We start from the raw sequence: 15,257 nt of genomic DNA on the forward strand, positions 1-15,257 counted from the left end.
GACGGGCAAAAGAAACGACGGAAAAAGACTCTTCAAAAAAACTCCTCCCCGTGACTAAAAGCCCTGCAACCTCCTCTCTTTCATGTAACCTCCTCTACTTACAAACTTGAAACCACAGCTCCATACTTACATACATATTTGAAACCTCAAACGCGTCAGAGTTGCGATTTCATTATCCACCGCAAAGAATAAAGCGAAGCTAAGTTGAAAAGAAATCTTACCCGTGATGAATATCCCTCTTCAACAAAATGTTAGTAAAACGATCGCTTATTGAGGAAAGCAGATTGAGTTGCGAGTTGAACCTAACCTAAAAAAGAAAAGAAAAACTATTCCTGATTAATAATCTTTTCATCTTTATAATTTAGGTTCTATAACCTAAAAGAACGATTATTTCTAACAACTATCCCTCTATTGTCACAAAAACAATTACTTATTGAGCAAAATAAATCGAGGTTTAATCTAATCTAAAAAGAATATATTCTTAACGAATATTCTTCTACCATTTCTACATCAACAAATGCTACGTAAAATAATTATTTGTTGAGCGAAGAATTGAATTGATAAACTTAATTTAAAAAAAAAAACTATTCCTTTTAGCTTGATCCATAACCTAAAAAAAAGATTATTCCCAACAAATATTTCTTGGTCGATTCTACACCAACGAATAGCAAAATTATTATTTATTTAGTAAATTGAATTGAAAGAAAATTTATCTAAAAAAAACTAATTAAACCTAAAAAAAATTATTCCTTGAATATTGTTTCTATTTTTTTCACTCACGAGATAATAGGGAAACGATTATTTATTGAGCAAAGTAGATTGAATTACGATAAACTTAATCTAAAAAAAAAAATTACTTCTAATAAATAATTTTTTTCGTCTTGATCGTTTCTTCCATAACCTAAAAAAATGATTATTTCTAACTATCCTTCCATCATTTCCATAACAAGATAGATAATAACAAAACGGTTACTTATTGAGCAAAATAATAAATAGATCAAGCTTAAGTTTACTTAAATACTAAAAGAAAAAAATATCTATCTCTAACGAATATTCCTTCACCATTTTATTCATCAACAAATGTAATAAGTAAAACAATTACTCATCGTGTAAACTAAATTGAAACAAGATTTACCAATAAGAACCTGAATCAAAAAGAAAAAAATTATTCCTCACGAATATTCCTCCACCATATTTCCACATCAATTCGAGACGATAGCAAAACTATTGAGCAAAGTGGATCGAGTCGAGATTTACTTAACCTAACCTAAAAAAAAAATCCTTGATGAATTTCTTCCACCTTTCTCACTCCAACGAGGCGATAGATAGCAAAACGATTATTTATTGAGCAAAGTAGATTGAATTACAATAAACTTAATCTAATAAAGAAAATAAAAACTATTTTTGATAAATAATCCTTTCGTCTTTATAATTTAGTCTATAACCTAAAAAAAACGATTATTTCTAACAAGTATCCCTCTATTATTTCCATACCAATGAGATAATAACAAAACGATTACTTATTGAGCAAAATAGAGAAATCAAAACTAAGTTTACTTAACCTAAAAAAAAAAAAAGAATATCTATTCCTAACAAATATTCCTCCACTATTTTATTCAATAAATATAATAAATATTGAATTATGGTAAATTTAACCTAATAAAGAAAATAAAAACAATTCCTGATGAATAATCGTTTCTATAATTTTCCATAACCTAAAAAAAACGATTATTCCTAACAAGTATCCCTCTATTATCTCCATACCAACGAGATAATAACAAAATGATTACTTATTGAGCAAAATAGAGAGATCAAAAAGTTTACTTAACCTAAAAAAAAAAAAAAAAGAGTATCTATTCCTAACGAATATTCCTCCACCATTTCATTCACCAACAAATATGATAAATAAAGCAAACTAAATTGAAACAAGATTTGAACCAATAAGAAACCGAACCTGAAAAAAAAAACTATTCCTCACGAATATCCTTCCACCGTATTTCCACATACAACTCGAGACGATAGCAAAACTATTACTATTATCGGGCAAAGTGGATCGAGTTCAGGTTTACCTAACCTAACCTAAAAAAAAAATCCTTGACGGATCCCTCCTCCCCTCCTTTCTCCCTCCTTCCCTCCCCCCATTCTCAATCCAACGAGGTGATAGCGAATTACTTATTGAGCAAAGTAGAACGACCACCATGTATATTTGAACGAAGAACCGCGCGATGGAGGGCGCGCGGATCCACGCGCGGTGAAGTAACCTCGTCAGGATGAGGCGCGGCGCGGCGCTGCGGTTAGATAATGATAAAGACGCCACCGTTAGGTAGGAAAAGCGGCCACCTCCCTCCCCCCTCTCTTTCTCGTTCACGGACAGACTCTTGAAGGCGGCGGTATGAAGCACACGCGACAAGCGGACCCTTGGAGGATGGAGGGCAGGGGGAGGGTGGAGCAGCCCGCGGCTCGGGCTATCATAATATAGATTAGCTCATATGGCTCTCCCCTTATGTTAGCTCGGATCCGGCTCATAGCCTCGAGTGCTCCGGGATTCACTATTCATACACGCGACAATTAGATAGGCATTACTGGGTACAAGGGTGTGCGAGTGTGGCCCCGTCCCCACGTTTACACATTGGCAAACCGTGGTAGAAACATGCTATATCTATATATATCTATATATCTATATATATATATCTATATATATATATATAGACGAGGTCTCTGCACGGGGGATGGCACGAAGGAGCGGAGTTGGGCTGAAACTAAGGACCAGGAGGGGCGGCCTGAGTCAACCCCTAAGCCAGTGTAAACACGTTTTAATAGAGATTCGCTCGAGCGGTTATAATAGCTTTGCGGATGTAGCGGCCCGTCCGCCTTTCGCGCACCCACCCACCCTCACCTTCGACGTCTGTTCTCGCTCTGCTACTGTCCCACCACCCCTCCCCACCATACCCGGATCGTTACGCTACGAGACAGAAATTTGATAAATTTCCTCGCGATTTTCTTACACTTACGTAAGCTGCTGGCTTCATCGAGGAGGGAGGAAGGAGATTGTTTCGAGCCTGTGAACACGTCAGTTTTGTTTTTTGTGAATTCGAACGAAACCTGGAAATTGATTCTCAATTAGTTGGTTTTCCAATATTTGGAGGAGGAATTTTATTAACTGCTAGTCGAATTAAATGTTTAGAATTGTTTTTTCATTCCTGGGATTAAAAATATTGTTATTGATATATAAAAAGTGGAAATATAATAGAAATATCATCTATTTTCTTCTCAATTTTTGATCTCGTTAAAGAGACGTGATAATTTGTATCATTGATTAAGGAATGGCTCCAGGCAAAAATTCTATTTGAAAGTGTGCACAATGTGTAATGTGTATGTTTTTAAATATTTGATCCCTACAACCCGGAGCAATTATTTAAGGGCAAACCCTCTGAAAACCACGAGCCGCATATGTTCCCCGACGCGTTAATTCATTTGCTTCAGAAGTTGTACATTTACAAAATTAGTCGCTGTTTCGATTATAAGGTATTTTTTTTTTTATATTTATTACTTTACAATTATTTTATACTCGTTCAATTAACGGGGTTACGAATTAATAAATTATCAGAGGAAATTTAATTTAACGTGCATTGGAAAATATTAAATATTATACAAACTCTGTTTTATTTATAAAACCTTTTTTTCCTTTTTTTGTTTCACGAAAATCATTGATAATTAACAAAATAAACGAGAGTAGGATTTAATTTATATACGAGGATGGAAATCGTTTCGATTAAATTATAAAATAAATAATCTTTTCGATTGCGTAACAAAATTTAACCAAACACATTGGAAATTTCCTGAATTGATAAATTATTTCGGCATGATGATACTTCAATTCGACGAAGGAAATGCCAAATAGCTTCGCAGTCGAGTTACGTACAATTAAAAACAACCGAGTTAAAAACAAAAACAAACACCAAAGTTTATTTACTCGAGCAAAAAGGAAAAAAAAAGGAATCAAATAATCTTGAGAGATAAACTCTGGCATTCTGCAAACAATTATTAATTAACGCGATAAACATCTTCAAGTCGAATCGAGTTTGTCGAAGAGATTTTTATCCGAGAAATCGTAAGGTGTACACTTTCTATAAAACAGGCGAGCGAGTTTAATATTGAACGATGTTTAAACAAACACTGCTGCACTCTTTTTCCAAAAATTATATATATAAATTTACATTCACGCGTGCAAAAACAAGAAAAAGAAGAAAAAAAACAATAACTATACCCCCTTGTATACCTTTGTACACTTTCTATAAAACAGGCGAGCGAGTTTAATATTGAACGATGTTTAAACAAACACTGCTGCACTCTTTTTCCAAAAATTATATATATAAATTTACATTCACGCGTGCAAAAAGAAGAAAAAGAAGAAAGAAAACAATAACTATACCCCCTTGTATACCTTTGTACACTTTCTATAAAACAGGCGAGCGAGTTTAATATTGAACGATGTTTAAACAAACACTGCTGCACTCTTTTTCCAAAAATTGTATATATAAATTTACATTCACGCGTGCAAAAAGAAGAAAAAGAAGAAAGAAAACAATAACTATACCCTTGTACACTTTCTATAAAACAGGCGAGCGAGTTTAATATTGAACGATGTTTAAACAAACACTGCTGCACTTTTTTTCCAAAAATTGTATATATAAATTTACATTCACGCGTGCAAAAAGAAGAAAAAGAAGAAAGAAAACAATAACTATACCCTTGTACACTTTCTATAAAACAGGCGAGCGAGTTTAATATTGAACGATGTTTAAACAAACACTGCTGCACTTTTTTTCCAAAAATTGTATATATAAATTTACATTCACGCGTGCAAAAAGAAGAAAAAGAAGAAAGAAAAACAATAACTATATACCCCCTTGTATACCCGAGGACACGAAGGCTCGTAAAACCAGTATGGCGCGAGTTCGACGCGAGCGCCCCACACGGAAATCTGGGATGTCTGGTTAGTTACCGCGAAGTTTATCGACTTACGGTGCAAGTTTTCGCCGTTGAAACGGCAGCATAAAAGTAAGGGGGCATCCAACGTGCAAGGAACTTTAATAAAACCGTGCTTCCTCGCCCCGAGTGTGTGCCACACCTCCCCCCTCCAATCCCGTCCTGCCCCCGTCCTTTCTCGTCCCGGTGGCACAAAAAGGATGAGTTTCGCGATATCACAGTGCAATTATCTCCGAGGAAATGAGCTTTGCATAGGCCGGGCAATAGGGAACGTGTGCAATACAAGTTGTCCCGGTAGGAGGACTTATATATGAAAGAGGTCGCGCCAAGGCAAAGGCTCAGTATTTATACGAGTTCGTACGAGGTAAAGCGACGTCTTGGGGCCGTTCAAGCATTTATGGTGCACGTTCCAGTTTTGAAAGGGAGCGATGCATCCAACGGACGGATGAATCGGCCTTCCACCGGCCATGATTTTAAAATCGCCGGTGAAATTAGTTGACAGAGACTGGCGCGAGGGAGGTCTGGGCTAGGTGGAGGGAGGGTAAAAAAAAAAAGAAAGAAAGAAAGAAAGAAAGAAAAAGAAAAATCTCTCTTCGTTAGATTTAATAGGGATGCGACCTTGCTGAAGCCGAATCCGTCCCTTCGTGGATGTGAATTTTTCATTTTTGCGTGTGCCGGATGCCGGGATCCTTTAAGAGAAATTTCGAAGGCGGGGATCGAAAAGTGTGGCGTTAAACGCTGGGACGATCGTGTGGGGGAGGAATAGGGTAAGGGAGGGGGGAGAATTGAAAAAGAAACTCGCCTTTTCAATTGAAGCTTTTTGAATTTTTTTCGCGATTCAACGACGATGGCTTGAATAGGCGTAACCGTAATTTTGCCCTATTTCGTGGAATAAGTGGTAGGGGGTTGTTTGAACTGACTGGTAGAAAGTGGTGTGAGGCGAGTCTCATTGGTTTTACGAATTTATTTATGTTCTATTTAACGAGAATTTTTGACGAGGGGAATTTAATAAATATTTTCATTCTTTTTTATGTATGTAAAAAATAATAATTGTTAGAATTGATGAAATTAGATTGAAGATATAGCGATTTTTGATAGAATAAGAATTGTTGATATAATAAATTTTTGTCAAAAAATAGTTTAATTTAAAATGATAATTTTTTTGAAATTTTAATATAAATTTAGCTAAAATATTATAGTTATGATTTTAATTTACAAAATTAATATTTCAAGTTAAACTATTCAGCTTTTAGACTAGAATTTATTAAATTGTTATTTATAATAATACTATTGTTTTTTATATTCTTGTATTATAATGTAAACTTTTTAAGTTTCCTAATTTTAATTGAATTTTTAATGATTATCTAAAATATTATTATAGTTATGATTTTAATTTACAAAATTAATGTTTCAAGTTAAACTATTCAGCTTTTAGACTACAATTTATTAAACTGTTATTTATAATAATACTATTGTTTTATATGTTCTTGTTCTATTATAATGTAAACATTTTAAGTTTCCTAATTTTAATTGAATTTTTAATGATTATCATTCATCGCTTTCATCCTTATTCCTTCAAAAGTGAATTTGATCGAAACGTTAAAAATTGTTGCTCCTCTTCTTTTCCCAAATCCATTCCAACTCGTCTTCTCAAATATCACTCGTCGAATAAATAATTTGACAAGATCCAAATCTGGCCTACTCTTTCTTACCGAAAAGAACACGTTCGAAACTCGTTCCAACTCGTCCGGTTTGAAATTGGCGCCAAATTCCATCAAATGGTCTGCTCTGAGAAACGCACGCACCTACGAACGTGATGATGGTGGTGGTGGTATCTCTCAAGTTTTCGAGCGAGTAGTCCCCAAGAAGAGGCGGAGAGAAGGAGGAGGAGGAAGAGGAGATGGTGGAGAAGAAGGTGGGAAGGGGCCCTCGGAGAGAGGGGCGTTTTCTAAGCTGAATAATTCAGGCTCTCATTAGGGCGACAAAAGCACCCTGATGGATAGCTGCTTGGCTCCGTTGCCTGTCGTTTGTATGGGGCCACACGTACACATTTCACGTTCCATACGCTACCTGGTGGCTGGTGTACGTACGCCAGCAGCCTCTTACCCGGCCCTGGAATATACATATAGGCGCGCAAACATCCCGTAGACCCGACCTCTTCCCGACCATTCGCTACGTTTCTCCGTTCTCCATCCATCCCCCTCCCCCCACCCTTCACTTCATCGCTGTATCAAGATGCGTTTTCTTTTTTATTTGTTCGACCTGGGTGGACGGAGAGGGGGAGGGGAGTAGATTGGAGTCGGTGTCCGGCAGATGTGAGCCAGGCCTGTGATACTTTAGGGATGATATGTCGGGGACGAGCAAGAGAGAGAGAGAAAGAGAAATTTCTTCAACGAAGCTTGGATATTTTAATTTCGAGAAGAGAGGGTGGGAGAAAATTTTATCTTAAATGAAATTAATATACGATGCAATTAAATTCTATTTTCCCCTTTCTCTTATTTCGAGTAAAAAAAAAAAAAGGAAAACGCGTGATTCATTTTCTAATATTCACAATAACATTGCATTAATTGCACTAGAGATTAATCGATATTCGAGATTAATCGGCTCCGTTGCCATTACAATTTCCATAAATAAATTGAAAACAACAGGAGAGAGAGAGAGAAGAAAAGGGGATCCCCTCGCGTGTATGAAAATCTTTTATCACAACCAACTACTCGATGCGTGCTCAACGCGTTCCATCAGTTTCTCTCTCTCTTTCTCTCTCATTACCACTTATTATTACGGAGACTCGTTACCCGGGATTGTAAATATCATTCTCCTATCCTATTTATCTGACTCCCTCCCCCCACCTCAACCTTTCCGTTCCCCAACCATCCCTTCAACCACCCTCCACCTGCAGGCCTCTTGCCACCTCTCCCCCTTGTCGCGGCCTCTTTTGTTTTATTTCGAATGTTCTTTCATTTCTTAAAAGGTTCTCCGGTGATAATTAGCACAATGCGCGGCGGCATTAATTATTACCCGCGCTAATTACCCGAGGATAAATCGCTCTCGGCGAGGGGTGGCCGGCGTTGGCGGCGGATTCGAGGGTCGCCGAGGCGGTTTCGAGGGGGAGGGAGGGGGTAGGTGGCCGGTCGTGCTGGCCCATTACCGTTATTGCTGCAACAAACCGACCAACAACAGCGATAAATACGAGAAGCGAGAAGCATGGCGTTACAAATGTCTCTCTGAGTTATGATTATTTAGCGCGACTGGTTGCCGGCCGGATCGTTCGTTGCGGCCTGCAAACCGAACTGGATACCGTTTGCGTCACGTTTTATGCGAGCCTCCGCCCCCACCTTTTGCGAGTTTTCGCCTTTTCCAGCAGGGCTGGACCGTACTTTCCACCCTTTCTTTGCGACTCTTTTCTTCAACCGATCTCGGATTATCTCGTAGTCGATCGATAATTTTGAAGATTAATTTGGAAGATTGTTGAGCGATAATAATAGGAATGGAAAATCGTTTTGATTATTCGTTAGTTTTGAAAGTTATCGCGTGTTTGGTACATCTAATCGATAATTGGCATCGGCTCACTTAACAGCGTGGCATCGATACAATTTTCAGTTTACATATAAATAAGATATACAGAGTGTAATAATTTGTTTAATGTATTTTTATTTGAGATATCTTTGAAGGATTTTAAAATCAAAAAAAGAAAAGTTGGTACTCAAGAAAATGTTGGTTGAGATTTGTTTATTAAATTGTGAACTAATAAAGTTTAGATCTTGCATCAAATATTTTTGGCGATTATTATCAATCAATGAAAATATTTTAATTTTAACAATTTTTACTTATTTTGTAATAAAATGTAATAAAACGCAATTTTCTATATTACCAATTTTTTAATAATAAATTTTTATTTATTAATTCAATTTTTAATTATCGTAAAATATTATGATTATATACGATATACGATATATAATAATATACGATATTGCACCCCTTAGAATAAAAACTAGTTTCACCCCTCATTTCAATCTTGAAATAGTTCGCGTACGCACCGCTAGAGGGATATACGTTTTCTCGCAAGTGAAATTCATCCTCGTATAACTTATATTTACTATTTGATTTTGATTTGGCATCGCTTCTCGGCCTATTGAGGCTAAGATCAAAGTGTAGTATCTGTTCTTATCAGCTTAATATCTGATACACTCTCCAATGGAGAGTCAGAATATTAATCTGATTTTTTGAAATTGACGGAGTATTTGGAGCTTGCTTCATCTCTGTCGCGGGTCGGCCTGGCATTGCACTGCCGCCGGGATTGGCTCAATATTATCAATTTCGAAAAATAATTTGCAATTCTTGTTAAATAAAATTAGAATTTAAATTTATTTATATTTTATTTTATTCATTCTATGAAAAAAAGCTAAAATACAACATATTTCTTTGAATAGAAATTGCCAAGATTTTAATAAATTTAATAAATAAAAGTTATTCGATAATGACGTTAACAATAAAAATAATACATAATATGAAAAAGTCAAATTTCTTGATTTCCAAGATATATACTTTAATTTTTATGATTCATTTTAAAGTTTGTATTTAAAGATTAATTTTTGATTAATTTTGTTTATTATTATTTTTTTTCATTTAATAGTTGTTATGGAACTTTCAAAAATTATAAAAATTAATGATCATTGACGCACTATCTTGCGACGAATATTAAAACTAATTAAGTTGTTCTTATTCATCGATCCGCCATCTAATGGTAAATGAATAAAAGATAGTTTACCGTAAGTATCTTTCTAAAATTTCTCATGAGATGGCATTTAATTCTTAATCTTGTTCGTGAATAGATATTTCTGATACTCAACAGATGGCCTTAACGATCAATTCTTATTCTCTTTTCATCTTTCTTGTTATTTGTTATTTTTTTTGTGAAGAATTTCATTTCGGAATTCTGAAGATGGCGCTGATTTCAATATTTTTATTCTATCTTTATCTTTCACTATTTGCTCTTTGTCTATACTTGTTCAAAGAGGCATCAGAGAAAGTTGAAACATTACACCAAAAATGTTTTGAATGATAAATCATTCCTTGTCTGTGATAATAAAAATAAAATAATGGCTAATACCAAAGTATATAATAACAGCATCGAAAAAACATCTTTTTCTTCAAATGATAATGTATCTCTGTCAAATTCTCCATGTGCAGTTATATTTTCACCTTATGTAGTTTGTAGTCGCGGAAAATCTAATGCTAGAAAAGAACAACAATTAAAACGTGGTTTTAGTCTTGGTCGTTCACCAAGTGATGACATTCCTACGAAGGATACTGTTATGCAAGGTTTAAATATTTCAATTGAAGAAGAAGAACGTACCGCACAATATTTTCATTTTCTTTTAAATAGAGAAATAGATAGGTTAACTGAATTACGTAAAAAATGGATCAAAATTAGGATGGAACCTGACACTACAAAAAGTGGAAAATATGAAATAAATCAAGCTATTGAACAAATTAATTTGCTAATAAACAAAAGATTTGAAAGATTTCGTACATTAGTTACTGATTGTGAAGTAGGAAAAGGTGAAATGTTAGTTACATGTAAAGATTTACAAGGATTTTGGGATATGATGTTTATAGAAGTAAAAAATTGTGATTCGCAATTTGAAAAATTGGAAAAATTTCGTTCACAAGGTTGGAAAGATACAAATTTATTTCCTGATAATCAAAATACTAAAAAGAAAATTATATCTGCCAAATCAAATTCCATTAAAGCTTTTTTAGCCGAAAAAAAGACCAAAATGACAGAAAAAATAAAAAATAATGACGATTCAAATAAATTGAAATGTAATCTAGATGATATTATAAGTAATAAGTATATAAAGAATGAAAGTCCTAATATAAAACACAAAATAAAATCTATACTTACTGGATCTAATGAAAAAAAGATTACACCTCTGAAACATGCTAAAAAATTAAATCTATTGCAGAAAGTACAATTATCTGGATCATTAAAAAAAAAAAAAGTCCATCAACAACGATAAAAATGAATCTGTGTAAAACACCAGAAATTCAATTAGATGATTCAATATCCTATATTAATTCTAATCAAACACCTGGAAAGAGTATATTAAAACAATCAACAACTAAAATAGAATCTCATGAGAAATCATTAAATAAAGTTAATTTTGATGATCATATAATTTTAAATGAAATACCAATTGATGAAGAAACACAGATAAAAATGGATTTAGCTGCAGCATTATCCAGAATTGATAATTTTGATTTTGATAGTCTTCGTGAAGAAACAAATGATATACGAAAAAAACTTCATTTTAATGATTCTAATTCTGATGAATATGAAGATGATATAAGACAAGAATTAGAATTAAAAGTTAAAATAAAAAATAATACTAATAATATAACTTGTATGCAAACACAAACATTAATACCATTACAAGAATTAAATAAAAATATCTGTAAGTCACAAAAGAAAAATATTACAGCACAAACAAATATGAATGAAAATGATATAATATTAAATCAAACATTACCATTAAATATAAATACCTCCACGCCATGTAAAAAAGATAGAGATGATACATACTTAAATATATTAAAAGAAAAACATATTTCTGTAAGTGATAAAAAAGAAAACCCCCAAAATAATAAATGTATAAGAGTTTTAAGAAATAGAAGTATTTCAATAGATTCATCTATAGATAAAAAGAAATCTTTCAAAAAAGAATCTACTAATGTACAAAAACAAGAATATAAAGAGAATGAAACTCATTTAGATAGAAGAAAAAGAAGAAATTATTTTAAAAATAACATTAATGATAATGAAAAGACAGATATATTACGTACAAATAATTGCGTTCATGATGTATGTTTAGAAGAAAAAGACAATAAAAGAAGATCCACTAGAAGTGTAAAATTTTCTGGAATAGGTAATTTCAAATAAATAAATATTATTTTTTCTATAATATTTAAACAAATATTCTTTATTACAGAAAAAGAACAAAATGAAATAAATAAACCAACTCTATCCATAACTCCTTATATTAAAAAAAGGAAAATATCTTCCAAAACTAATGAAAAAAATAATACATTGATAAAGAATTCGTCAGAGATATCTAAGAAGCGTAATTAATTTATTTTAATTTTTATTTATTTTTTAAATTATATTTAGATATATGATATATATTTATAATCATAATTTGATTTCAGAACGAATCAGAAGATCTCAAAACAAAAAAATATAAATTCTACTTTATATATATAATATTATTGAAATTTGTACGTGTATAAAGATACTTAAAATTTTTGTATTTTTCAATTTTTTTTAAAAACTGTTCGTTTTTTTTATTCATAAAAGTTTTAAATATTAACATAAATTGTTTTTAATTGAAATGATTTTTTAATTGTCTGATTTTAATCATTTTAAATATAATATGCATTATGCTAAATATAATTTAACAAAATAATTTATTTTGTATAAATAAGATAATATGATTTTATTTACATATATAATAACAAATCAAATTAAAATATAAATTAATATATGCACAAATTATTTCATAAATTTTTTAAAGAAAACAAAGAAAAAACAGAGATGTTAATTCTGAATGCTCATTTTTATAATAATACACAATAAATGTATTTATTAATCATTTAATGAGTATTTCAATCATATATTTTATTTAATTATTAAATAAATTATAAAAACGGATATACAGATTATTTTATTGTTCGTTATGTACAAAAAATAATTTAAAAAAAATTATAATACAATACAATTTAGAAAAATTATAAATTAATAAATAATAATAAATTGGATTGAAAAATTAAGATTGCTTAAGAAACAAAGATTGAAATTTAATTCAGAAAAAAACAATAAGAGTAAAGGTTAAATAACTAATAAAAATTTACAATCTCGAGAATATATATACACATTATCCTACAAATTATTTTAATATACTTTGTATCTAAATAACGACCATTATGTTTTCCTATTATCTGTCATTAACTATGTATCTAATTTGATTATATAGTTTCTTTTATTATATAAGTTTAAAGAAATTTTTATAAAAAAAAGAATAATATTTAAAATTATTATTTTAAATATTTTTTTTAATTGTAAAACGTTTTTAGTTTTGAATATCAAAAATGGTACTATTAGAAATAATAAAAATAATGAAAAATATTTTATTACTTTAACATTAAAAGATATTTTTTTATATTTTTTTTATTTGATATTATATATATATATATATATAATATTTATAATATTGATGAAAACTATTAAAATTAATTTAACTTAATGTTCGTTAAAATTATAAAAAATATTTAATTACGATAAAGATTTCTTTTTTATCTATTATTACATAAGATTTTATATATATTATGGAATTATATAAAATTGTTAAATAAAAATTGCTTAAGTCTTATTTATTAAGTTATAAATAATTTAAATTTTTATTAGATGAACTAAAACGGGTGAGATAAAATGACACGATGCGTCACATTATACTGCGTATAACAAAAATAAAACTATCTCATTCTATCTCGCCTCGCTTTATGTATGCAATGTAAACTTGACTCATGTATTACTTAATAAATAAGCCTCAAGTAAAATTTTGTATATTATCTTTTATATTTGTTTTTTTGAACAATACTTTTTGAACAAATACTCTTTAGAATCGAAAAATGTCTTTTAAATATATTCCACAAATTATATTAATTATTAACAAATATTTGATAAATTTATATTGAAATATAGAGTAACATTATTTATAGAGTAGATAATTCCTTGATTTAAAATTTTATTAAATTTTAATATAATAATAATTATATAATAATCAATATAATATTTTGAAATATTTCTATATCAATAGCATAAACAACAAAATTTTTCTTAATTCTTAGTTCTTACTTCTGGATTTATATGATAATTGTTTTTCCTTTCTCTTCATTTTTTTATAATAATGCAAGACATCATAATTTATTATTATTTTAACAAATTCTTGCATGCTTATTTTAATCTTGGATGTTTATTTTAGATCATTGATTATATATATATATATTTACTTGCTAACATTGTTGGTGCAATATATATGTATATTTACAAATGATGAAATATTTCCTATTAATTTATCAATCATTCATTTCTTGGAATTTTAAGTAATTTTAAGATGAAATATAGTATCTGAAATTATAATAATTTAAATATTGGAAAAAGAATAATTATTAAATGTAATATATAAATTTTTATATATTATATATTATAAAAACTTTATATTATTAATTATATTTTATTAGATAAAAATAATTTTAAAAAAATATATAAAATTTATTATATATTGGAATTATTTACTTTTATTCATAAAAAGAATTGAAAGAATTATTTATGAAAAGAATGATATTTAAAACAAAAAAAGATTTTCGAATATAATCAAAATTTTAAATTTTATAATTAATTTATAAAAGTAATAATATAATTATTTATTTTACAGAAATTTTTAAAAAATTAATATTTGAAAGAAATTTATTCCAATAAAGTTCAATAATTTTCAAATGTTTGCTATAGTAATTCTAACGCGTGTCAACGTTTAACATCTAGTGCTTTGACCTCATTTGAACTTTGCAGATAACTAGTTTCAAGATTTCTAAGCAATCTTATGAAAAAGTTTCATCCTAATAACGAATGTTTATTATTATTATTTATTATTATAAGATTCAATATTTTCTATTTTAATTAAATCTTCTATAAAAAAAATTTTATTTTTTCATTCTTCTTTTGCTTTATTTATTTAATTTACTTAATTTTTTACAATTGTAGAAATTATACTTTTTAATTATTAATATTATAAAAAAAATATTAGTCATTGTTTATACAATATTAATATATAAAAATTATATTATTTACGAATAATTTATTAAAATATTATTATATTACATGTATATATATATATATTATGATTACATAAATATTATTTAAAAATAATTAATTTGTAGTTATCAATTTAAAATATGAAGTATATGAATAATGAAATTAATTCAATATATTATTTGTTTATAAAGTTTTTTATTTTATTACAATATTGTAATATTTTATTACATTCAAGAATTTTCTTATAATTTTAATAATTTTTTTAAACTTAAAAAAATATATTAAATATAATATATTATATTATTTACATTATATATATATATATATATATATATTTTTTTTTACACACACAACAGAATATATACAAACACAAATATTAGATTTTTGTTAAAATAAT

At 29.7% G+C, this 15,257-nt stretch overlaps 1 protein-coding gene and 1 non-coding gene across 2 annotated transcripts; both read left to right on the forward strand.

Moving 5' to 3' along the window:
- The first annotated feature begins 9,105 nt into the window (after positions 1-9,105).
- On the forward strand, positions 9,106-9,300 carry LOC113219216. The gene has a single exon (XR_003306014.1). It is a non-coding gene; the product is annotated as a U2 spliceosomal RNA (small nuclear RNA).
- Positions 9,301-9,951: 651 nt separating this feature from the next.
- On the forward strand, positions 9,952-12,246 carry LOC100578674 (disks large-associated protein 5). The gene is given in 4 exon segments (XM_006565032.3): positions 9,952-10,977; positions 10,980-11,918; positions 11,982-12,113; positions 12,199-12,246. Coding segments are annotated over 4 exon segments (1,995 nt in total). The 5' UTR covers positions 9,952-10,088; the 3' UTR covers positions 12,234-12,246.
- Positions 12,247-15,257: the final 3,011 nt, after the last annotated feature.

This window comes from Apis mellifera, linkage group LG13 (genome assembly GCF_003254395.2).
Source record: "Apis mellifera strain DH4 linkage group LG13, Amel_HAv3.1, whole genome shotgun sequence".
NCBI classification, from domain to species: Eukaryota; Metazoa; Arthropoda; class Insecta; order Hymenoptera; family Apidae; genus Apis; species Apis mellifera.